Consider the following 26,938-nt stretch of genomic DNA (forward strand, 5'->3'; position numbering starts at 1 on the left):
ACTCTGACAGAGCCTGCTGGAGAGGAGAAGTAGGTTATAACCTGACTACTTCATGTCCATGTCCTCCTGCCACCACTATCCTTGACTCTAAGACCAGGAAAGCAGTGTTTCAGCACGGGCAGGGAAAGAATCACTGACACCTGCTGGGTATTTTGAATACAAATCTTTATTTCCGAAATACAGGAAAAGTTCAGAAAAATCCTGAAGAGGTGAAGTGCATCGATTTGCCTTCGACCATCTACATTTTACTGCTGCTTTGGTTTTGCTCCAGCTGAGTATTCATTTATATCCAGGACAGACTAGATTTGGTTTGCGTTCATTCCAACTTCGGAATGAAAGTGCAACTTTATTGGGAAAGCAGCACAAAGTACAGAGCTGTTGTGTCAGCAGAAAGTGGGGGGAGGGGGGAGGAGAAGCATCTTTAGTGACCCGTTCAGGCAGTTGCCTGTACTAAGATGAGATGGACCAAAGAAATTCAGGCTACGTTTTGCCTTTAGGCACAGTCAGGTTAGTGGAAAACCTGCATATGACTCCAACAACAAAGGTTGGTCTCAAGTCCATTAAATTGATGGCAACAGCACAGTTTGACAACAAACAATGTGTATTTTAGTATGCATGGAATATAAAAAACCCAAACAACAAACCACAGAATACTCAATACATCACACACATGCACCGACGTCAAGGCATTGTCAAGTTTCTAGCAAGTGTATGTCTGTGGGGGAAACAAAAAGAAAGAAACAGATATTAAGGGGAAGACCATTAATACTATATCCAATTATAAGAGTTAATATTAACCTGGCCACATTTGGACAACCATAACATGGCTCTTTCGTACTGCAGTTACAGCATGGACGACAGGAGTGAGAAGACAGTAATAGCTTTGAAAGAGCGCCAACATTCAACTATGTCCATTAAAAATGTGAACAACACTCTTAGCCGTAATGTGTGTATGTGATATAAACCATATCTGGTTCATACCTTAACCCACTGCAATTATAATACTACCACTACGATACTGATATTAACACGCTCAAACTGTTTAACAAGATTCTAAAGAAATTTGGAGGGAATCCCCCTTCCTCACTCAAAAAATCCCCCACCTTCAAAAACCCCTTCAGACCCTTCTGCAGCTTTTGTTAGCTATGTGCTATTTAATTCCTTCTCTTATCCTATTTTTACTAAGCAATGCAAGCACGCTGCAGTTTTCATTACATACGGCATATTCTCAGTAGTCTGTCAGCTGCTGTGAGCAAAACACAAGGCTAAAGTAATATAGTTAGAATAAGCTGCCTACCAGAAAACTGCGCCACACTATGCAACAATGGCTTAGGCCATGGCAAAGACCACTACCACCAGGAGATTTGTATTTCAGTTATTTCATCTATATAGTGCTGATGACCACATGTGCCATAGAGGGGGAAGGAGAAGAGAGAAAAAAAAAAAAAAAGAAAAGACTTCCAGCTCCTGTGCAAATTAACTTCACTGTGACAGCTGAGGAATCAGCTGAAAGCATGTGGTCAAATACTACACGAAAGTGATGAACACAATTTCAGCACTATAAAAAAAGAACAAAACCACTTGTACACTGGAAAAAAAAATTGTGGCTTAATTATACCTAAAAACAGCTGCTGAGTAAGACTCCACAGTAGCATCAGTAACAGCAGTGTTCCACGTTCATCTGAGAGTCATGGTTATATGGCAAATGGCTTACCTCCTCATGACTGCAGCACAACCCACATAGTCCTCCAAGAATGCCATTGATGATCTGTATGAAGCATAGAATGAACTCTATTCCTCCCAAGACAAGGAGGATGGAAAAGAGGGTGACGTTCCACTGCACGATGTTGTAAGGTTCTTGACATTGAGACCACTTGTTATACTCAAACAAGTACCTGTACACAGCAATTAAAGCATATTAACGTTGTGAGAGTGGGATGCTTACCATGCACTAGAAACAGATTATGTCTAGTCTGTAACTGCATCAAGAATAATCACTCTCAGTGGGAAAAGAAAATCACGTGGTTTATTTATCCCATGCAAAGTTTGCTCTGTTTAAGAATGTACTGAATTACCAACCACAAATTTTTGTTAAGTCTTAATTTCTCTAAAAAAAAAAAAAATAAATCTAAGCTATAAAAACACAGAGCTTTTCAGGACTGTGCCTATATTCTAAAGGATGCAATTACTGATCTGATGCAAATGGGTCACTTCCTCTCTTGTGCTGCTGTCTTTGGCCCCTCACAGGCCTGCTCTGGAAGAGCCTAACACAGAAGAAATGTAGAAGGGTACTGCAGTATTCCAGCGGCTACTCCTCACCCACATCTGCAGAACAGCAGCACTCGTGAGTCTTCAGCAAGGACCAAACTCAGTTCTTCTATATTCAGTCATGGTTGGAGGGGTGGGGGAGCAAGAATGCCCCCCCTCTTGGGAGGGATGCGATGCAGATGTAAAATTCAAACTCTGCTGCAAAGGATCTTTATGTGGCCTCTTAGTACTCAAACTGTCTCTATTTTGGCATCAGCCATAAACTGTTACTAGAAACAGTCTTGAAGTTGTCAATCATACAGACACTGTAAAAGCATGTCACGATCCAACCCAAATCCTCTTCCAACCTACAGGACTTGAGGGGATTAATGGGGAATAGCAGCCAACTCAGCTACATAGGCTTCATTTGCTGGAGAACCCTAATTAGGGATAATTAAGAGATTCTGGCCCTCCACACCCTGCATTGTACAATGATTCTTATAAACCTTTTCAAATTCAATTTACAATGGTTCTACGCCATTGTCACTAACAAAGGTATTATGCCAGTTTACAGTGACACAAAGCAACTTCAGAAGCAAGCCTCACAAAACAGATTCTTACACAAATAATAAGAAAAATTTCATCACAACTGCTTGTAAATTACTCAAAGTCCTAAAGCTTTATACTTTGTGTTAGAGATGTTCATGGACATGCACAGTATGTGATATATAGATATTGTTACCTATATATGTTCAGATCCCTTTTTGCAGGTCAGAGGATTTATATTGCTTTGATTTTAAACTATAGCAGCATGGGTAACTGATGCCACCTCTTTAGTTCTTATTAAGAGGCATAAACTTACGAATGGATATTGGTGTATGGTTACTGGATAATGCTGAAAGGTACTGGAATAAAGACTATGTGTACATAGGGGAAGTTATCCTCATGAAGAGGCAACTTACCCTCCAGAAGTGAAAGGGTAGACCCACTTTCTTCCTAGGTGAGTCAAACAATATGGTCCATGAGACAAGCCCAGTGCTGAAATGATTATGCAGTATCCAGAGCCAAGGATCCCAATAAAGGCTGCCAGAACTGAGGACAGCATCTGCAAAGAAACATAGACATGAATTTTCAACACAGCCATCGCCTTGCCTTTGGGATTATCTGGGGCTGGAGCATGAAGGCTCACTTACCGTACAGCTTTTCCCACAGTTCCCACGGCCAAAGCACCCGCAGCAGTCATCGTTGTGAAGCCCAATGAATACTGCAGCTGGAATGAGCACCTAGGCACAGAGCAAACAAACCGCACCGTTCTCGTTTGTTGCAGAGACAGCACAGATAAAACACAGTCCTCACATTGCATTCACTTACATCGCTTCTTGGCAGGAGGGCGGGGGGCAGCCTGTATAGATTATTCAGGTTTACTCTGATTTAACATAGTAGGCATCTCGCTGCTGATATCAGTAGCGCTAACACCAAGATAGGTATATTCTTTTTCCACTTTGTGTATACACAGCACTGAAGCTCATAAAGAGCCTGTCGATAAAGAGCCTGCTATGGTATTACACAATTGCAATTTAAAGTAGTTCAACTTTAAGAGGTTTTGTTCACATTAAAGGCTGTATCCTGTAAATAAAATGCTCTGCAAAAACATGCACTTTCTTCCAAATGAGGACTACAAGATAAGTCTCTCATAATTATTTCATTAAGAAATCAATTACTACTACAAGATATTAGTTACTGAAGAGTAGTCATCACTGCCTGTGTGAAGCCAGTCTGACTAGATTAGAAAGCCTAGGAATATTTTGCACAATTCAGGCCAACATCTCATTACAGACATCTAGCTTTTTCTAGGTTTTCACAAGCAGTTTCCTGTGGCAGAAATGCAAAATAACAAAGCAGAAGCTATCTGTAAGAAACATAAATCATCCATAGGCCAGAGCTTTTAGCATAAAATCAAGAAGGAGCAGAGTTGATTAAACATAGTATCCTCCCCACCAGCACTAACAGGACTTAATAATAGCTCATATATATAAAGACTCTACAGCCAGGAGTACCTTGTAAAACCATAAAGAAAGGGCAAAGTATTACTGCAAAGACTTACTTAACAGGATGCTAATATAAAAACTATCTAGTTGAACAGTCACATACTAGTCAGCCCTTACTCAAACCTGTTCCTGAGCCCCAGTTGCTGCAGGTTCAGAAGAGGTTGTACAAGTGTGTTCCAGGAGCAGTTCCATCGGTTTCACTTCTATTACTCTGTGTGTAGAGCCCAGTCTTTGCAGATCCCAGTCTAGGTTCTAATGAGGCTGTAACACAGCTGTAAGCACTTCTCACAAGGCGGAGCGCCTTATCATGCAATCGTTTTCAACCTGTGATTGCAGATACCTTGAGATCTGTAACCTATGTCTAAGAGGACTTTTAAAATGAATGAAAAAGGAAGCCCGGAGTCAAGGAACTTAAATATGCTATGATGTGGCCCAGAAAATTGACAAGGTAGAAAACTGCAGCTTCAGATTAACAATGTCCTACAATGAACACGCTCAATCCTTCATCCTTTGCTGTTACTCGAATGCAATCTTTGATACTTGCCACTTGATTCCTCGGAATAAAGAGCTAAGGCAGAGAAATGTCAACATCTCAGATAATAGGAATTAAGGAATTGTAACTAAATGCTAGTTATCCAGGGACATTTAAAAGGAGAATAGTTCAATAATATAACAAAAATGTAAGATTTAACTCTTTACGCAAACCGTGACCTGCTGAGAGGCTTGGTTCCAATTTTGCGTTTGGATTCTGTGACCTAGACCCTAAGATTTTCTTAGCTCTAAAGTGATATACTGTTGTAGATAAGAGAACCAATAGTAAGTAATAGTATCTATGGGGCAATATAACTCATTTCTTTTGATAAAACTCCAGAGGTTCCTGCTGAATATTTGATCAATAAATTAACGTAACTGGTAAAGAAACAGTAATATCAAGTAGCTCCACAATAAACTTGAAAGAAACCACTAGCTTGTTACTTACCATAAAGCCTCCACCTACGATGCCATGAAGGCACTCCACATATTTGCTGAGATGATGCTCTGAAGCAAATCTTGTTTCGCCATTGGGAAAATAGAGTAAAATGTTGGCCACGATGCTGAGCAGGGCAAGGATGAGCAACTTATAACCAATACATCTAGCACGCCTTCCGAAACACATGTCCTCAGCTTTACAAATCCTTCTTCCACTAGTTCAATCTAACCGCTCTCATGCCTGTCCACACCTAAAAGAAGATCAGCCTTTATTCTCACCTCCTTAAATACTCAGGGTTACCTAGCTACCTGGATGACGTTTACACCTCTTCATAACTTCCATTCCCAATTGCAGAGTGAGGGAACAGGGATGGCAGAAGGCCACCACCCTTTTTTAAATGCAATAATTGTTGTCAAATCCAATGCAATCAAGGAAATACTGAATACTCGGTAATTTCACTCTAACATATGATGCTTGGAATGATGACCAGTGAACATGATTAGACATGAACAACAGGCTTAACCACAACACAAGTTCTGTTAGGAACCGAAGGAAAAAGGTCTTGTTTTCTTTGTTAGGAGCAGCTTTGACTTTTAGGTTTATAGACTGATTCAGAACAACCTGAAGCCAGGGAAAGACTCAGCTGCCTTCAACGGTACTGAGTCAGAGTTTTGGGTATAAATAGAATAAGGTCTACAGCAATGAGGAGTATGTAGAGCAACCTCTTGCTTTGCTATTCTGTTGATGGAATAAGAGCAAGGTTGGAAAAACAAATGAAGTGGACAGGTTCTAAAGAGTGTCCTTGTTCTTGCCAAATTCAGACAAGATGATTTAGATTAACAGCCATTTGTTAAAGCTAAACCAAGCAAACACTGGTGAAAAACACTACTTCAAAAAGAGGATTATAAAATACTGTCCTTACACTGAAACTCCATGTATAGAAGCACAAAAAAGAAAAATCGCAGAGAAATGTATTATATTAGGGGTTTCCAAACTGTGTTATATGTACCAGTAACATTAATTTGCATAGTAAATGGAGATACAGAGTGACCTGGAAAAATTAAGATCTAGCCTTCTCTCTTTTTCCTCATGCAAATTTTGCCAGAATAGCCAAAAAGCTTCCTTCTTCACATTGATACAGCTCAACACAGAGGCATGAGCTGCCATGCACACTACTATCACATGATGAAGATAACTAAGAAACACACAGGCCCAGACTAGTTTTGGGAGGTGCTGCTGCAGCCATCATCATAACACAATGTAATTCCCATTGCAAAACCAGTAGCTAGACAAACTGAGTTTGGGAACGTACAGTATGTTAGATGACTGTAGTGAGACTTTTTTCAGTTATTTAGGGGGAAAAAATACTTAGTTTTTTTTTTGGTTTGGGCGTGTGTATTTTTTTTTTTTTTAACAGCTAAACAACACTGTAAACAGAAGCGCAAGTCAAATCCATTGTATTCTTGCAAGTGATGTGAACAACACTTAATCTGAGAGAGAAAGAGAGAGAGATATCAAAAAGAAGTGTTGGGGGGGGGAGGGAAGAGGGCAGTCCTGTGCAGATGCGGCTTTGTGATGTAACTTCTCCGGGTATTGTAGCTGTTGACCTTGGAGACTTCCTTCATCATGAGAAATATCCTCCAATTGTAGAAACACAGGGTTACCATTATTGTGCACTTCTGATGACTAAACCAAGCATAAACATCATCCTACAAGTTTCCTCTGCATAAGGAGATGGCTGAAACTGAAAACTCCCTTTATTGTGTTCTGCTAAAAAACCAAACCACTCCCCCCCTCAAAACACCACCCAACACACTCCACCACCAACCGCGACACCATACATACTGCCACTGGGAAGCAGATTTAAAATCTATTCTATTTATAACCTGTATAATTGTTTTTTAAACACTTGATTTGAAATAAAATTTCACATAATCAAGAACTGTATTTAAAATCAATTCGGTACATTATCAGGCATGCGGGGCATTGCGGTCTGCAGTTACTACCAAAAAAACACCCCAAACAACACAACAGTAGTTCAGATCACTCTCCTGTATAATCACGTAGGCTACAAAAATCTTGAGCTTATTTCCTTCTCATACCTGTTTGCTTCATAAATCCTAATCTTACTGCTTGGCAAAGCCAGCAGTGGTGGATTTTTGGAATGCATTGCGTGCATGTGGAGTTTGAAATGATGCAAGTAGCCAAACATGAGCTTCTCATCAACAGCAGGACCCAGACTGGAACCTGGGACATGCTGCAGCACCATGAAACGTCAGAGTGTGCAATAGTATAAACAAAACCAGAATCAGGTTTTGAGTCTTTTATACAAGAACAACAGAGTTTACACTTAAAGAGGTAAGAGAATTGTTTACTCACAGGTGCTTCCCCACAGCCTGGGAAACTCCACTATTTCTCTGTCACAGGACTATTCCTGTAGCTCCGATACCTGTCCTGGACAAAGAACGCATATTATAAAGGCAGTCAATAACCCAGTGTTATTAATGACAACAAAAGTCTATTTCTAGGCTAAAGCCTAACTTTAGGCTGTAAGTCCAGTCCTCAGCTCTGGCTGAGAAGCACCTACTGCAGCGTGGTACAGGAATGACCAATCAGAGGGGCAGTGAAGCAATTTTGATAGCACACTCTAAAGGTCCCGCAGGTTGTACCATTGTGAGAGACTTCCACATTCTCTCTGGCAGAAGGGGGTGGTTTGTAAACCATTACAGCAACTGGCTTGTATCCCCAAATCACCAATTTGGCAGGATAAAGCTTGTCAGCAGAACAGCGTTACATGGAGCAGGACATTGACCCTTCACGCCAGAGAAGTGGCTAAAATTAGGTGCCTTGTCCAATTACTGAGGTATCTAATACCAAGCCTAATTTCACATGGGGTCCAAGGATCCAGCAGCACCTCTATACGACAAAAAAATCCAACTCAATGGTCATTGTTGCTTTGGCTCTTCTATTGCAGGAGACAGAAGCCTGCTTCTTTCACAAAATAAAGATGTTAGAAAGAGACTAGGCGTTCCCTGATGCCAAAAAGCAGGAGATCTCATAAATACTAGAAGAGCTCTCTACATTCAAGCTCTGAAAAGCTGAGCATTCTCCAGCTTTCTGTACCTGCTCCTCAACCAGCACAACAGGAGTAACAGAAATTACTTTCTCCAGCTCAGCAGTGTATTGGAAACCATTGCTATATTTTTGGACAAGTCCTAAGTTTACCTATTGCAAAGAGGATCACTTTATCAAAGACTGTCAAAGTCACTACAACTTGCAAAGTTACAAAACACTTGTAGAGAGGCCTCCCCTACACCCCAACACAAACCCACAGAATTTTATCAAGAAAAAGAAAACCATGACATATCACATTTCTTCTACAAAGGCAATTTACTTCAACCACATCTAGACCTCCGCCCTAAGCCAGATTCCCAAAGTGATTCATCATAATCAACAGAAGAAACTGATTGCAACAGCAAAGTGCTGTACAAAAAAAGATCTTTGGATTCCACTAATATATTTTAATCCTGGAAACACCCATATCCCTCTACTAAAGAGGAAATGAAGGGGGATGGGAGGGAAGGATATCTGCAAAATAAATGCAGAAGTGGTGAGGCAGACCCAGACCCATCATGTGGAGCCCACATGCTGTCAAGAGCAGGATCATGCAGAAAAGGCTCATTTTCCCTGACTGGACACACTACCATATTCGAACTTGTTGCATGTGCATGCCATAAGGCACTGAGGATGCCACAGAACCCTCTTTCCTTAGTTCCCTGGCACACAGTCAGAACAGTTTGGCTGCTATTCCCTTCACGGAAATGAGATTTTTATAGCTCAGCTATCCCAAATCCCCAGTGTTAATCTTGCTAATCCTACCTAAACTGAACATTGCCTTTTTTTTTTTTTTTTACTGTTTTAGCACCTAAAGAGATTCTCATTCCTTATAACCAAAGGATAAAACATTTGCAATAAACATTTCTTCTTATATTTGCTCAGAAAACACTGATGGCAATCTCCTGATTTAAATTAAAGATGCCAGAAAAATGGAAAGAAAGATGTCACTCTACTGAAAAGCATAATGTCTTTCTTCCCCATAGTTTCTTCTACCACTCCAGTCAGTCAGTCCTACTGCTTTACGCTGCCTTACAGCCAACCTTAGACATGGTTTGCTAAAAGACAACAATAGTGATCAAGAGACACAGCTGAAAGACACATGACAAATATCTTCCAATTACCTTGAAAACAGTCTAAAGAGAAAACCCAAAAAGCCTTGAGGCAAATAATTGGCTTTTTTTTGTACATTATGAAAACAGGTCAGATGTGAATCGAGGGGGCTTTACTAATATCATTGCTATTTGGACACGCTACACTACAACTTCTACCAGAGAACTTCTCATTCTAACTTTTCTTGCAAAACTCCTGGTCCCACCCCACCGTCGGCAAAAGGTTAATGGCAGGGAAGCACCTCTTGTGGCATCACTGGCAGGGTGTGGTAACAGCATAACATCTGTAGATGAGACACGGCCTGGGAAATAATAGCATGGGCTGCACAGATGCATTCGGAAAGTCTGGGCAACACAATGGGTGTGTATCAAACACAGGGTATGAACTCACATTTGTATTCCCTTATAAGCTGTTCTCATTTGTTCTTCTCCCACTGTTTAGCAGGTTACTGCTCACAGAAGCAAATATGGCTCAGACAACTGCTGGGAGTGTGTGATGAACGTGCAGTCACCTGTTAGCTGAAGAAAGGGAAGCCTCTTGGCCAGCTCTTCAGACAGAGCTCCCAGTGACCTTAGGAACACCCATGACTTCCCTTCAATCAAATGGATCAACACCTGTCCATGTTACTGTCCATTTCTCAATGTCCAAGTGGTGCATTGCTCATGTTTTCCAGCCATCATCCACAAAAACACTATACTGTAGCTACAACAGTCCTCAGGCATATCACCTCACGAGGACATGTCAACCAGCAAACTCCACCTGGACAGTCACAAGAGGAAACTGTTCCCTTGAAGTCCTTGGTGTCTATGGTCTCCTGGTCACAGCCAGAAGAAAGTTTCCACATTACTTTTATTAATTACATGCGGGTCCTCAGATGAAGTAATGAGCTACTTCTGAGGAGCAGCAAACACCTGTTGCCATGAGGCAGATCCCCGAAGATGAAATCAACCACTCCTCACACAGCTATAACACACATGCATATGCTCGCTTGCTATCACTGCCAACCCTCTGAGACAGAAAACCAATGTGAACCATAGAAGAAGTCAGCTTGAAGCGAGCGCTCACACTTTTATGCAACAACACACGTTGACACAAATAGGGAAGATTTAATTTATTGGTAATAGTGCTGACCTAAGGAGGAGTCAGCAATGATGCAACAAAAGCAGTTTTGACACTCAACCAACCAGCTTGGAGATTCAAAAGCTTACAGTCAGGGCAGAGCTACCACTAAATACGCATATAGAAATTCTTCTCTCTAAAGAAGAGCCCATAAATCTTACTTAAGAACAACTATTATTGACCCTAGACAGGCAACACTTCTGTAAGGTGATTCCACAATCAAATAAACCACTTCAAAAAAACCCTGTTTTCTGGTGACATATAAAAGCCATGATGTAGCCTGCATTCATTACTTCTTGCAACAGTGTTATTATGATAAAAGTAGGACATAAGACAAATGCTATTTCTGCCACAGCCTGTGTGGCAGAAACCTTGGCCGTGCAAAAAGACCAACAAAAGCTTGTTTCCCTTGGACTCTCATATTTACACACATGTTTGCATTCTGTCTTTCCAGCCTATCCCTAAATTGTGACATTCTTGCACAAGTTAAACAAGCATGAAGCATTGCCATCACTGTACTATAAGCATACTCTGTTCTATACTGTGTAGCATGTCATGGCTGTAGGAATCATCTTAACGTACATACCTCTGCATAGCGCAGCTTGATGAACAGACTGTCTCCAGGCTTGATGTGTGCTGTTTTTGTGACTCCCTTCCCCTGTAGCAATACGCATAAACCAGATGTCCAGTAAAAGACATCCAATTGTGACATTTCAGAGAACAAGTAACGAAAAAATATCATTATTATGTCTTTGGCTCCTGTGGTGCAGAAGTAAATCATTAAGCATCTTTGTGTTTCTCATATAATGATCCTACGAGTAATTTTCTACTTACCTCTAATCTAGCAAAACAAAGATTACCTCTATCATACCAAATATTTTGGATCTGTATGCTAAAAAAAAAAAAAGGAATGAAAAAAAGAAAAGCAACAAATTTCCTTGCCCATTTTATTTCATTAGCATATGCTTCATGCAGTCTTGTCTCTGGAATTAGACATAGTAAGTTCCTGCCAGTTAAAAACTTTAAAAGTTATTCTTGCTGAATGATCCCACAACTACTTCTTCACTAGGAACAGTCTATGTATTGATTCCATAGCAGTAAAATGTGGAATTTAGTGTTTAAAATTAACACGTCTTTCAAGTTGTCATGACTGATAATGCATCATGCTGTATTTGCTTGCAAATCTTTCAGCATCAGTAGTAATTGGATCGCATACATCACGATGAGAAGAGCAAATCAGACATGATCACAAGACTCTTGAAAGATGATTTCCTAAACTGCATTCCCACCCTTCCATCAACCTTTACTACCATCATTTAAATTGGAACTCTGAAGTTCATTTATCAGTATGCATTCAGTGCACTGAACTTTTGCTGCCAGCTGGTCCTTAAACCAGCTGGCAGTCATCTAGCTAACTATTTCATGGTCACGTTCCTCCACTGGGCACATCAAGACCTCAAAAATGCTATGCAGATGTAGCACACACTTTTAAAAGCAGAATGTGTAATTAAAAAAAAGAACAATTAAGAGATACAGTTAAAGAATAAATGAGGCTGCAAAAGATCCCTTTTAATCTGAGCAACATTTAATGGAGAAAAACAGAAGAAAATAACATTTAACACTGATTATATTTTAACTAATTCTTAGTCTTTTTTTAAGGAAATGTACAGGAAGAATACAACTGAGGCTGTATTCTGTGTAGATATACAAGATACCTGCCTGCGATGTGGTGCCTGTACTATATACAATGCTTTACTGTGGCTGCTCCTTTCACAAGGCCCTTCTAACTCAAGATATGTGGTGCCACTCTAACGAACCCCTGTTTGGTTCAGAGGTGGGGAAAGACTAAGTTCCTGAGTTAGGAGTTTTATATCCTTTTGAACTGTAATTACAGCTAAAAGTAGTCATGTCACTAGTGCGCCTAGACATGCAAGTTAATGCCGCAGAAGTACACACGTTCATTCCAGAGTTGTATGCCACTGCACAGCCACCTCCTCAGGGGTCAGATCCCACCCACAGGACTTCCTACAAGCGCTTGGAAAACAGGCAGTCCCAAGATTTCCACCAGCTCCCTCTAGCAATAATCAGGCTATGACCAGATAGGCTCTGTTGTGCCCACTCAAGGGCCACTGGCTCCAGTGACCTCTGGCTCTCAAATCTTCTACAACAGCTCATGAAATACTGTCTTCAAGCAACAGACGCCACCTGCCTTCCACATAAGACAACAACGCTCAATAACAACAGCTACTGATGGCACAGGAGTCAGGCACAACTCACTCTGCAGTAATAGGAAATGAACTGAGGCATCGTCCCCAGAGTCACATCCTGATGGTCTCAGTAGGACTGGGTTTGGTTCAGGTGCTAGTTCCAAAAGAGAGCTCTTCCAGGAAAAGCACTACTATATGGTAAGTTAAAAAAGGAAGTAAGCCAACTTTCTTTTACAGATCTTCACAGCAGAAAAGTAGGCCCACTCTTTGCTCTCCACAAGCACAAAGACAAAGGAAACAATCAAAACTAGTGGAAGTTTCCTCTGAAGGTGAGGACAAAACACCCAACCCCAACAAAAACCCAGTAACAGCCCTTCCCTTGTACCTGAACTGAGTCAGATGTGACTGTCCTCCAAAAAGGCAGACACTGAGGAAACTGCAGCCATCTCAACAATACTGGAAAAGAGAAGGCTCCAGGGAGACCTTAGAGCCCCTTCCAGTCCCTAAAGGGGCTACAGGAGAGATGGGGAGGGACTCTTGAACAGGGAGGGGAGTGATAGGACGAGGGGTAATGGTTTTAAACTGAAAGAGGGGAGATTGAGATGAGATATTAGGAAGAAGTTCTTGACTGTGAGGGTGATGAGACACTGTCCCAGGTTGCCCAGAGAAGCTGTGGCTGCCCCATCCCTGGAGGTGTTCAAGGCCAGGCTGGATGGGGCTTGGAGCAACCTGGTCTAGTGGGAGATGTCCCTGCCCAGGGCAGGGGGGTTGGAACTGGATGGTCTTTAAGGTTCCTTCCAATCCAAGTGTCCTATGATTCAATATCACTTGCCTCTCAGGCAAGACACCTTGGGGCTTTTTTGTGTTACTCTCCATCAACTCCCAAGATTTTGATCAATTACATTCTGCCCTAAGTTGAAGTCATAGCATTTACTAATTGAGTGCTACTCGGGGGCATAGAAAAGGCTGAAGGAAACTTAAAATGTGTCCTGTGGAACCATTACAATTATAAAGCTGTTACGTAGGTCTTCATACACAGACTTTGTGAGTGGATGGCTGGTTAATCCAGCCTATGATTAATGCTTAATGAATATAAAAAGATTATCACAACAGGAATGAGTTTCCACGCCACCTCATAGCAAATTTATTTTGTTTCAGATTATGTGCTAAGCAAGCAAAATACTCCTTTACCAACATGCCTGAGAACAGCAGGGAGGTACAGTACAGCACCTCCCCTTTTCTGCTACATACAGATAATGTTAAGAACTGCTGGTTACATGGTCCTAAGTCACTTCTGCTACTGTCTGTGCTCCATTTGGAAACTCCTGACCTAACTGTCTATTTTTCAAGCATTAAACTGAGATTATACCTCTCTTTGAAGAGTTCAAGCAAAGCCAGGCTCCAGCTAAGGCTTGTTGAGGATCCATGCCAAACTCCAACATATTTAGTAGCACCTTTAAAAAGAGTAAGCAAAGTTCTACAGTAAGGTAGAATGTATACAATGCAACAAATCTAACAAAACAGTTTCTGACACTTCATAGGAAGACTGCTGTTTTGCACATAAGGTGCCTTTGTGGAAGTTATTTTCGATTAAACTCTGGAGGCCTGATTTTTTTTTTTCCTTGTAGAAGTTTAATGCAGACATCTTGAGTAGAGTCAACCACTGGAAACAGAGGCTGAGGAAGCAGAAGTTTACTTGCATGTCCTGTATTGTCCTATTCCTGAGCCTTTATGTTCTAATGAAAACATCTCTAGACTCTACAGAAAAGGCACGTGCTTATGTATGACACATAGAGCTGTAGAAGAAAAAGGGTGTTCCTGCAGCCCTTAAGAGCACCACAAAGGGAAGGAAACAGGAAGAGGATTACTGTAGGGAGTAAAACAGATGTACAAAAAGCAGACTAAGCTTAACCCAACTCTTCACCACATCTGCTTTGGCAATGTATTTATTTATATATATATTTTTTTAAGCGACCAACAGGCATACTAAACTAAAGAAGATGTGCAACATCTAAAGAAAGCACAAAAACAGTAACAGAAATGGTTATAGACTCCATCTGGCTGTCTGAGGAAGGAATACAGTTCTTCAGACAGCTCCGGCTCATCACCCTCTCATACCTTTCACTTATACTTTCTGTTAATCACTAGCACATTCCACAGCAGTAACCAAACAGAATAAAAACATGCACAGATCACTAGAAAGGACTTTCCTACTCCTATTTCCCTTTGGGAGAGCACAGCTCTCAGAGCTCTGAACGTTAAATTTACTTTCACAAGCATTTTGCAACCTTTTTGTAGTATTTGCCAATTAGGAGATTGAGAAGCTCCTTTTTAACACCAGAAAATAAACAAGTACACCCTCAAACACAGGTCGGTGGGCTAAGTGATAATACACAAAGATGAAGGAAGGAGGGCCTGGTGCGACTGCAGGTTTCTACATCCCATCTGAAGAGTTAAAACACTCTCCAGAGCACAAAGCTGTGAAGCCTTACGTCTGCCAGCGCACCACCAAAAAGCAAGTGTTACCTGCACTGTCCTTGTGGCTGCATGGCTTCTCCCATCACTCTGAAAGAGCATGGGAGCTCCTCGCTGTCTGCAAGGGTGGGACTGATAGTGCGATGTGGATGTTTCCCTGGTGCAAGACATTTTCAATGTCTCCTAGAGGGAGAGGTTACCTCCCCTACTCTGAAAAAGCATAAACATAATATACCTTATATAAGCAAACTGATGAGATTGGTTATATTTGACAATGTTGTTGAAAGAACAGCCAACTTGCAGTAATCGTGCGCAGCAGCCAGCAAGGCTGATCTGATCAGCAGCCGGCAACTGTAACTGCCCATGACTAACTGTGGCCACTTGTATCTCTGAAGGAGACCATTTTCAGCTGCATATCTCTGTTAAAATCAGGAGGAAAAAGAAACCCCAGCAAATGAAATCATGTTCACAGTATCTATAGAGTTAGATGATTTCTCCAAGCAACATGCAGAGCAAACACCTATATAGAATACAGATGTGGCCACCATAAAGTAACTGATGCTAAAACATCTAAACTTCACATCATATGCTGTCACTTTTGGCCTTGCAACAGTAACATACACTTTCAACTGACAATGGGAGGGGAAAACAGTGAAAAGCAAATGGCCCCACCAGGGGATATCTGTGGGATTTATATATAGCCATTTTAACACCTATGAAATGTTTGGGAGCGGAGCGGACAGCTTGTCTGCTCCACACAGGAGCATCAGGAATGCACCAGCCTTCCATGTATCTGCATGCTGCTGTTTTAAGCCTGCTGCTTACAGCCAGTTGCAGCATTACTGAAATGTGTATTCAGGAGTTTATTTCTCCCAGCTGCTGCCTGAAGTCAGGCATACAGACAAAAAAAAATAAAATAAAAAGATCTCTTGTCAGACAACTGCTGTCCACACAAAACAGGGCAGACCCATGCCAAGGAAACTTTGTGCGCACTGGAATCTACGTACCTCAACATTAGTGCAGTAGTCAGGACTCAAACATTTTTTGATCTGGTGAGGAAGATACAAGTCTAGCAATCCAATAAGCATAGGGGAATTCCTTACAGTTGCTACTTTCAGTCTCCCAATGTGGATAGCTATGCCTCTTTTTTTACCAGCCATTGGCTACAGATGTAAACACATGCAGAGAATCTGGCTTTGCAAGCTGCTGAATGAACTGCCTCAAGTTTTCTTCCTCATATAATAAACCATGATTTTCAGATGTGTAGCACCTGTAACTTCTTTGGCTAATTCACAAGTTAAATTTTTCATAGAGAATCAGAAGCTGACACTGTCTTTTCCTTCTCAAAGTTTCACAACATAAATGTTACAGACGACAAAGCTATAATGAAGTATCCTGCTACTGGATAGTAGGTATACGTGCAAACATCCTTGTGGATCGCTCTCCTTTATGCTTTTTCCTACATAACATTAGTTACGTTATATTTGTTGAGTGGCAAAGGCAATTTCGGCTACTTAAAAAAGCTCCAAATGTTTAGTACTATTTATACTACTTAGCTCTACTTGTAGAGTTAAAAAAATTGCAGGCCCACTCCAAACAGCATTAAGCCTCCCAAATACAGATATGCATATTTGTGATTAGTAAATATCATAGTTTATGTATTAAATGTACATTTTTGCTTAAATTGTGCACAAATTCTTTTGGAAATAAGAACAACTGTACGGCCTACAAGATATGATGGCTTTTGCAACCATCAACAGGAATTAGCTAGCTAACAGACAAATATAAAGAACTACAAATTGCCATTTTCCTTTTGGAAGGAAGCAATTTTCTTTACAAAGAGACACAGTTTCTTCATAGAATAAGACCAATTAATTCAGTTAAAATTTCACTGGTGCAAATAAAAATGTCTGAACAGTACATTACTAAGTAACACACACAGTAAGATACTATTAAAGTTTATTATTAGTATCTCAGTCTTGATGTTTCAGGATTCTGAATGAATAAGTTTTGCCAAGGCACAATTTTGATTTCCGCCCCCCCGCCCAAGTACAAAGTTTAAGAGCTTGCTGTCTATGCCAAGCCTATATATTGCTATTCATCTTTAACAATGATTAAATTTCTGCTGCATTTCATATTTAAATGCAGTAATTTATGCTGCATTTCATATTTAAAAATAAACCCTACTGTTACTTATATTTGATGAAAAGAGAACCATACAACCTGCTACGCTTAAAGTTTTTGAGCGACCTCTTTAAATGTGTAAAAGGGGAGCAAACAAGAAAAGAAAAGGGGAGGGAAGATATATAGCAACAGAACCTTTCCAAAGGGATAAGCACAGAAACTGAGGGAGGACAAGAATTTCCTCATTGTGAAAAACAAGTAACAGAGCAAATCTGATTCCCATGTGGGTGCTTAACTGGTGCAAAGACTGTAAAACAGTGATCCAAGAAACTTAAGACACGTCTACTTTCCTCTCAAAATAAAATGAAGATCTAGAATTTATGAGCAAATCTTGCAAAGAACTCAAAGAACTTCCTTAACATTGTAAATTATGTTTGCAAAGAGCAAGGAAAAGTTATCACCATTGGTTACACACGAGTTCTACACATACAGGTTACAGGGTACACAGCTGTCAGGGTGATAGAACCTTGCACTGCTAAAGGAATCAGTTTTAAGTATCTTAGAAGTCATGGAAGATATTTCTATCTTTCCTTGCCTTAAAGAAAAAAGGCTCAACTATGGCCACAGCACCCCAAATGTAACTTCACCGACACTGTGTTTGCACAGTTCTGCACAAACAACACTGACCTGCTGGGACCAGTGAAGGTGTGACAACCTTGCCTCCTGGATGCGGCCACCACACACGTCCGTCAGTCCTCTCCTGGAATCTTGCATCTGCTAGGCCAAACCAGAACAGGCAAAAGAGGCTGGAGCTCCACCTCTGTTCTCCTGCTGCACAAAGCAAGCTTTGTATGAAACAAAAATTAGTTCCTTTAGTCAGACAGAGCTTAACAAGAACAGCAAACATGCATTTAAGAAAAAAAATCCGAAAATTAACTATCCTGTCCTGCAAGAACGGTAGTTTGGACTCTGATCACCCTCTCAAGGAGTCTTCACACAATACTAGAACATGTTATATTGTGAAACATTTTCCCACTGGTAGCATAAATCCTCAGCCGTCTGGAACCAGTCCCGTGCCAAAGCCCATGCAGTTACACTTGGTGGAAGCGCAGGCATTGCCTGGAGGATTCACCACAGTAAGGTAAACTGTCTCAGTTCTAACAGCAAGTTTTCAGAACTGGCTTCTTACTGCTTGAAATGCAGAAAATAATCCAGTTTAGCACAGAAAAATTCTGGCTCAGTTAAAAATAAATCACTGTATACCTACAATATATCTCATCCCATCTTTTGGACTGTCCTACTGGACCCAGAGGATATATTTATACAGGGAAACAAAAATGTGATCCTAATCCATACTTACTTTATTAAAGCAAAGGGCTGCATTAGTCCAGGCACCTTGCGCTAGTACAGAACCGGAGAAAATTTAAGGAGAGTAACTCAAAAGTGGTTGTATATACCATGATCTGAAACAAACTTGACATCGCAGGTTTCAGATAGGCACTTTGAAATGACAGATGTTATCACATGAAAGACAAAGTACTGGATGGAGCCAAAGTCCTCTTATAGCCATGTAATGCCTATATCAATAAGGCATTTTTACTTTATAACTAATATTTGGTTAAGTTCAAACACAATCCTGCCAATAAATTAAAGTAAACACACCTATCTAAAGTACACAAAAACAGACTAACACAGCCTGGTACTTAAATACATGTGAATTTCTACCTGTGCATGAGTAATCGCTGCACTCATAAGACTTTCTTAATTTTCCTTCAGTAAGTCTGGCATTGTACAAAACACGAAGGTGACTTTTAGCTACAAGATCTTGCTAAGCATGGACCTCATTGAATTTTGGCCAGAGTACAAACGTCATCAGCTTCCAATATTTCATTTCTGCCTTTCAAACACACTAATGAAACAAAATCATTAAACAGAAAGAGGAGTGCTGGAGGCTGGCTGGTGGGGAAGCAGAGCCAAGTGGAGTGTGTTTGGAGAGCTTTACCGCCCTCTTCACCTGCCCCCAGCTTCACCTTCCACTTTCTGTTCCACACGTTGGTGCGGTTCCCACCACCCTGAACTCCTGACTGGGGCTGAATGTTTCCCAGAGAAAGCAGCAGAGCTCTCGGAGCCACAGGCATCTTTGACTGACAGTAGGTCCTCTCCTCTCCCTCTTGGAGGGATGTTGCTGACACTGCAGTCACTGCCCCTCTGATAGAAGCCAGTTGCCAAGAGGCACAGACACCCACAGATATACAAAGATTTAATAACTCTGAGGTGCGCCATAGTGCCCATGTGATTCCCTGACTGAGATTTAAAGTTTGAGACATGTTTTTCCTCATTCTTTTCTGTTCCCCGACTGTCCAAGCAAAAATTTTTAGTGTTATTCTTAGGCAAGAAGAAAATATCATGTAGTCATTGTGGAATAATTTTTGAAATTGAACATCTTAAAGCATTTTGTTTAAAATTAGGTTAAGACATCAACGCACCTCTTGCATTTCTATACTTTTTAATTTATTTTAAATCTGCAGACTTATTGTTTCTAATAAGTCTTTACTACAATTTATCAATTGTTATTTGCTTTTTTTCTACTGCCTTTCATTTTTTAATTAGTACAACTGTATACTATACATGGACTACTGTTATAAAAACAAACAATTTTTGAGCCAAACTATTTAACAGACAGACGTACTTCAAACTAAATAATTCTGAAGGAAGCCTTATGACCATCACATATACAGAAACAGATTAAAGTGTCCAGTAACAGAATTCCTCCTCATACTAGAGAGCGTACTTGCATGTCTAATCCATAAATGCAAGGGGAGAGAAAAAAAAAAACCTTTTTAAAATTAGTTAGTTGAGAATGCTCCTTAGCATAGGATCCGGACAGGCTTTTTTTCCTAGGTACCAGACATTTGTCAGCACAGACTGAGAATGCATCAGTGAAGCTGCGTTTCACGGCCTCATTCAGCACATGCAGAGACTCAGCTGTGTTATGACCCGTATCTGAAAGCAGAAACAACAAAAAGTACAATTGCATTAGATTTACCACGTTTTAAAGTGTCCACTGTTACTGCATGAAGAGCACTGCGTATGCAGACATTATTCACATAACTTAAATAAGGTATTAATTTAATCATATTGTTCACAGCGTTGTGCAGTAGTTAGCTATGAGGAATTCTGAAATAGTATAAAGTTGTTTGTAAAAATAGGTTAAATCACACTGGAGATTTTCTTTGAAGTTTATATTGTAGCTTGCAAAACATAATATTTTCAACATAACAGTTTCATACTAAGAACCTCTCTCAAATAAAGTCACATTTTATTTAGTAGTAGAAGACTACCCACTGTACAGTTTACTTGAAGTCATGCCTTCTGACTGGGCTTCAATGAACCTGTACTGTAAATGGCTGAAAGTTTTTACAGATTCATTATTCTCTGTCCAAATCATACTTTCAGAGTTGGACAGACTCGCGAAACAAACACACGCCTCTCAAGTCTCTTACTGGATATAGAAGCCATACCTTTATGATAGAATTCTCCAAAATGTTTAGGATCAAAGCTATGATTCCTTCTCCACTTGGACGTATTTCCCAAACATTCACACACTGGGGCGGTGGGAGAAAAAAAAACTTTTTTCCCTGCTTTAAACAACAACAAGAACAGCATTATTAGATATTTATATTCAAATCAGTAAAGGTATTTCTTCATAACACAAACACACAAACTCCCAGCAGCAAGGCAGAGGCTTTCCCTGCTTCTCCAACTCAATCTTTTAGAATAAGAGATAAGCATTACAAATTATCACAGTGTTCTGCAGCAGTAACCCAATCCGTTGTCTAATCCAGTGTAAGAAAGTGCTAATACTATCATTATTGCTACATGAGGGGAAATCTCGGGCCTTCACACAGAATAGATTTCAACTGCAGATTAATTACAGATATGTATTTTTCACAATGCACACTTGAACTTTACTCAATACTTGGTGCATTTGGGTCAGATTGTGGCCTTTGGTTTTGCTTAGTATTCCCAAGAGGCAAAAAAAGCTCAGAACCCACCTGTAGCAGAAATGTCCCTGTCAAAACCATTTGTGAGAAGCACATAAAGCGATGAAGAGCCCTCTTGTGCTTTCAGTGCTGGACCTGTAAACTACCTGTCAAAGAATAAAAGCCTAGACCGCAAATCTGCTTGCTTGAAAGAGGACATCAGTAAAAGTAAGATACTTCGTAAATCCCACCAAATATGCATGTACCTAAACTTGTGCTTTGTTGGACAACTGCTGCCATAGTCCTGATCCCCAAGGTGCAGCTTCCCAGGCTGCAGCCTCATGACTCTCAAGCCCTTTTGTTACTTGAGGTTGCACCTAAGACAAGAAGGCGGCACTCCCAGCAAGACCAGCCTACTGATAAGGGGTTGCACCATGGATTAAGAAATGTGGTTTAAAGTCCCCTCAGGCTGAGAAAGGCCTGTGGCTTTCCTCATGTCAGCAAGGCGTTTTAATGACCTGTTGTTAAGAGCTGGCACCCCAACTTCTACAGCTGTGCTCCTAAAGCAGCAATATTTGCGCCACTTTTAAAATGTGCCTCTGCACGCTGATTTGACACAACCTCCAAAACTCCCTCTTCCCTTTAACAGGATCAAGGCATGACCCACTCCTCCTCCTGGCCAACAACATATTCCAACAGCCAGGTTTGCAGCCACCTGCTGCTGCAAAATCCACCCAAGTGTGAGGAATCCTATCTTCCCCCACCACAAGGCTCCAGTACAGGTGTCCCAACACCTGTTGGAATCAGTGCCAGCTCTGAGGCCCCTTTGCAGGTCCCGCCATAGCCCACGTCAAGACAGGTGAAGCATTTCTCATGCCTCTTCCAGCACACATCCTCCTGGCAGGCCACGCTCTGGCTCCGCACAGCACACCTATAAACCTATCCAATGATTCAGATGCCACACACACACACTCCAGCTGAGCATTAATGAGCAAACACCTCCTTTAACACTGAGCTGACCCAAATTATCTTGCTAAGTCTACAAAGGTCTTGTAAAGCTTTACACCTGCTTCCAAAGCTGCTATGTATCTGGATGTTTTGGTTTCAGTATTAGTACATGGATTTTCCTGCTTTGAAAATAGGAAGTTCACTAGCCCGACAGGTAACCCATTAGTCCTAAGCGTCTGTCTTCTGTTGCTCAACTTGGCCACAACTCCCATTGATGTAATTACAAAGTTTCCTCGAGTAAAGGCTACAGGCACGGGTGTGCACATAGCCACATATTTCAAAATAGTCTCTGTGAGCCATGCTGTGGACTTCAGCTTCTTTCTAAAAATATTTCTTAATAGGCAATGGGTGTGCTCTGAATGAATGACTAATAACTTTTTCCTGCAAGCCTGGATTAGAAGGAATGATTCCTCTTGGGAACAAGAAGCATTATGGTGTTGCAGGATACCGTGCCTAGCAGGTGGGCGTGCAGAGTATGCTGACCTACCTGCCAAGGCAACACAAGTAGTAACTGCTTCTACAGCAAGAATACAAACCTTCCATTTTCCTACACATTTTGCAACCCAACTATCATTTTACTGTATAGCCTAAGTATAAAACAGAGCTACACAATTTTTCAGAAGTAGGAGGAATATTAGGCAGTATAACTAGGCAAAGCTCAAATATCTAATCAGCAAGAAATTCACAATGCAACTTTGTTTTTCTATGCATAATACTTAGGAGGTATACCTATACATATGATCATATCTATACCTTTCAGTAGAAGCACTCCAACTGAAAAATAACTTCGGAGAAAACCCTTTGTATCATGCACCCTAGAACATCATGTAGAACTAAACATACTATTGTCTTATTTTTTGTTTTTTCCATTATTCTCACTACATTGTAAAAATTGCTGTATATGTCACAGAAATGCATGTTGTCTGGGATAATGATCGGGACAGTCAAGAAAACAGAGACCATTTTTTAAAAAGTCTTTGTCTTAAATCTTCCACATTTGTTACTTTTGAAAGACTAACAGCATTTCTCAGAACACCTGTCTCCACTTCGTTACAGATATCTCCAAAATGTACCACCACTAGGGAAGTATTGTTTCTAGGGTCCATCAGCAGTATTAAAGAGATCCCTTGTTTTCAAGTGGAACAGGGGGAAGATGACCACTGAGCACACGGCATCAAGGCCGGATGGCGATTTCTCACCATTTGAATCTATAAACCAAACCCCCTTGTGTTCTTAATGACCACTGTCAGCGTAACAGGGCTGAACAAGCACAGGAATCCCTCGGTGAACTCTGTGGCCTCCACAGTGCCAAAGTCAGGGCAGATACGTAAAGTCATCTGGCAGGTTAAAGCTTCAGGCAGAAAGTCATCACCTGAGCTTGTCCTGAAGAGAGTAGGGTTTCTCAGAACTGGATGAGCTGTGTGTCACTTCTCCCTTTGCTTTGGGAAAGGTGACTCTTTACAGCCAGATGAAACCAGCAGTGTTTTCAGAAGGAAACAGAACTTTCTTGTGTGAGCAGTGCAGCATAGTGACTGCACAGAAACAGCGAGAGAATGCAGAACCAGACGAGGTACCAAGAAGTTACTAACATCACTACCTGCAGAGGTAGTGGGCACGAGAGAAAGATTTCTGATGGCTGGGGACTAGATGATCTGAAAGGTTCCTTCCAACCTAGGCAATTCTATGATTCTGCTTGAGGGCTACAAGTGTTTCTTGAAAAACATGTAACTACTGCAATTGCTGTTCATACTGAGACATGGTTGCAGTTCACATCCCAAAGATTTCAATTAGTGTATTGGGATATTCAGCACCTTGAAATTTAGGTCACTTGCTCTGTTGCCTCAGTAGAAATCATAGTGATTCAACAGAATCACTAGCTTTAGAAATCCAAGTTTTACAGCCTTGTCCTTAAACTGTACCTGGTTATAAAGAAGGAATGCAGCCTATATCACAGAAAGGTGAGGAGATTTAAAGTTTACGCTAGTTTGTGATGCTTTGACAAATGGCATGCTATGAAGTTAAATGGTTTCTTAAAACACCAAGGGGAAAAAAAAAAAATCACGAACATTAGTGACTTCCATTTAAAGACAGACAAAAAAAATAAATAAGAAAAGCATGCCATTAAAAGACACAAGCTTTGACTAAGTCAAAGCGTGGTTCTGAGCACGTGAGCAGCTATGTAACCAGAGCTCCTCCTGCTCTTGAGTTCAGAGAAATGGTGATTTTACCCCATGTACATGCACATACAAAACGGCTTAGCACGTTTCAGTGCTGTTGTCAAGTTTACAGGGTGAGCTCTACACTCAAATTAAAGAGACTGGTAAGTCAGTAAAACCAGCAGAATACAGATGAATCTGGGTATAGAAACCTCATTGTATGAAGATGACACTTCATATAGCAGGTTAGGTAGCTTTGAGTTATTACAGATAATTACATTGCAAGAGTACACAATACTTTTGCTCAAAAAGGCAAGGGTGTGACAGCAGCTGAAGCACTTGCATGAGGTCACACAGTAATGACTGTCAGAGGAACCACGGAGAATCCCCTGTCAGGTCAATTAGGCACAACCTGCCACGGTATTATGACACAGACTGGTGATGATCTAAAATAACTTACTTCGCTACAACGAACCTACAAGGTTTACTGAGGTTTTTGAAATACATCCATCATTTAAAAAAAAAAAATTAATCCCCCTCAGTGAAAAGAAGAGAAAGATAAGTTTGAAAACAGTTATTCCATCAGCTCTAAATGATGTAAGGGTTAGCTACCAACAAACTAACAAACATCCAACCAATTCACACACACTGAACTTGAACCTATTAAAAGAAACCCTTAGTACCAGATATGTAAGTCCATTCTTGGTTCCTACAATCAGCCCAGTCTGCCAGCAGTCCAAAAGGGAAAATAGAAACAGAGATAGCTCAAAAAGAATTAAAGCAAAACAACACCTCTACATTAGGCAAACCAAGGCATGAGACCGCACCACAGTAAGTTTTTGCCAGCTTCCAAAGCAGTATCCTGCTGTTAACCCACACCTCACGCAAATTTTGTTAAACCCAATGCTGATACACATTCTAACCGTGAGCAAAGTCCGACTATGGAACCCAAGCTGAGGTACAACCTCTCTGAGCCATGGCTTGAGGCTGTCCTTCCCTAGGGCAGGGAACGTCAAACAGCATTTTGGAGAGACCCGCTTCCAGGGTAGCCTGCCACCCCATGCTGGACCCCCACTGCCATCCCTTTGGCAAGAACAAAGGGAAAAGCCTGCCCTGGCCTTGTTTGCTCTGTGTTTGCCTCCCAGCTGAGCTGGAGGGACAGCAGGAAAAGGGGCTGCTCGTGGATTTTTACCTGGGGCACACTGCACAGCATACAGGGACAGGCAGAACAGCAAAGAAATAGAAAGAGCATCTCAAGAGCACCATAACTTACACATTTTCCCCATCAGCACAAACACTGGATTTCACACCCACCTTCCAGAACAGCAGAGGGAACAATTTGCACTGAACACATCCAGGGATTTCTCTTGTAAGAACCGGGACCACCACAGCACACCACTGCATCCACCTGCCCATCATTCACACTCATTTTAAAATAGCTGAATTCCACCCAGGTCAGCAACATCCTCCTGACGAAGCATCTTGCTAATTAGGCCAGACTCAGACCTCCTGTGCAGAACGAGCTGCAGCCAGCATTGCCTTGTTTTAGGCTAAGTGAATATGAGACTAAGTGCATATGATTGGCAAAAGTTACCTTAATGAAAATAGCCATCCATAAAACTTTAATATTACTGATTACTGACTAATGTTACTGCATGGAAAGGCACAGTACCACAGCAGTTAGATTCACAGTCTCAAGGTGCAATTTAACAATTGAGTTAAACTGATCTAACCATAAATTGTTCCTGGGGATTCAGTCCCGTTCTCTACTTGCAGCTATGTATTCCTGCTTCTTCCCTGATACTGGTCCTGGCATTCCTGTGGCCTTGCTTCGACCAGATCAGAGAACTAAAGTGGATAAAAACTAGCCCAAGGGAGGAAATTAAAACACAGCCAACAAACAACTACTTTTTGGGCAGATCAGCCCCTTGATCCTCTGCACAGACACACAATCGTTGCTGCCAGCAAGTCAGTGCCATGCCTCCTCCTCTGGGGGTGGTGGATGCCCAGGCAGACCCTGGCCGGTTGCCACACTGTGCTGCTGGTGGTCCCAGCAAGGAGGCTGAGCTCTGGCTGCCCACACACCAGCCATGGCAGCTGGCAGCCGGCCACGGCAGAGGGGGACGGCCAGGGCGATCCTCTCAACAGGGAATGCATTTTCTGTCCTCTTGCGAAAGTGTTAAAAACGTTAACAGAGGGAGAAGGGGGAGAAACCGAAGAAGCTTACCTAACTGCCAAAGAGGGTAAGAGTGTATAAATTATTAGGGTGTTTTTTCAGATCCCTGTTTCTGCAGCACAGAGGTACCTTCTTAAGTATTTCTCTTGTCGATGTCTCTCACCAGCAGAAAGATTATGGTGTGTCGAGCGAGCAGGG

At 41.2% G+C, this 26,938-nt stretch overlaps 1 protein-coding gene and 1 long non-coding RNA gene across 7 annotated transcripts; both read right to left on the reverse strand.

Annotated features, from left to right (window-relative positions):
• Positions 1-206: 206 nt before the first annotated feature.
• Positions 207-18,464, reverse strand: TM4SF1 (transmembrane 4 L six family member 1). Of its 5 annotated transcripts, XM_074592500.1 has the most exons (8): positions 18,105-18,464; positions 14,188-14,272; positions 7,645-7,719; positions 5,275-5,515; positions 3,441-3,530; positions 3,210-3,352; positions 1,715-1,895; positions 207-715 (listed from the first exon to the last, which is right to left on the reverse strand). In XM_074592500.1, exons 4-8 carry the CDS (start codon positions 5,449-5,451, stop codon positions 701-703), a joined length of 606 nt encoding a protein of 201 aa, XP_074448601.1. In that variant the 5' UTR covers positions 5,452-5,515; positions 7,645-7,719; positions 14,188-14,272; positions 18,105-18,464; the 3' UTR covers positions 207-700. The 5 variants fall into 5 exon arrangements, with proteins under 5 accessions (XP_074448601.1, XP_074448597.1, XP_074448599.1 ...); XM_074592496.1 differs by lacking the exon at positions 207-715 and having other exon boundaries at positions 979-1,895; XM_074592498.1 differs by lacking the exons at positions 207-715; positions 18,105-18,464 and adding an exon at positions 15,345-15,497 and having other exon boundaries at positions 979-1,895.
• A 1,412-nt stretch (positions 18,465-19,876) lies between these two features.
• On the reverse strand, positions 19,877-25,982 carry LOC141745209 (uncharacterized). Of its 2 annotated transcripts, none has more exons than XR_012587703.1 (3): positions 25,879-25,982; positions 20,939-21,055; positions 19,877-20,420 (listed from the first exon to the last, which is right to left on the reverse strand). It is a non-coding gene; the product is annotated as an uncharacterized LOC141745209 (long non-coding RNA). The 2 variants fall into 2 exon arrangements; XR_012587702.1 differs by having other exon boundaries at positions 20,939-21,058; positions 25,879-25,973.
• Between the last annotated feature and the right edge of the window lie 956 nt (positions 25,983-26,938).

The sequence above is a fragment of the Larus michahellis genome, chromosome 6 (genome assembly GCF_964199755.1).
Source record: "Larus michahellis chromosome 6, bLarMic1.1, whole genome shotgun sequence".
Taxonomy (NCBI): domain Eukaryota; kingdom Metazoa; phylum Chordata; class Aves; order Charadriiformes; family Laridae; genus Larus; species Larus michahellis.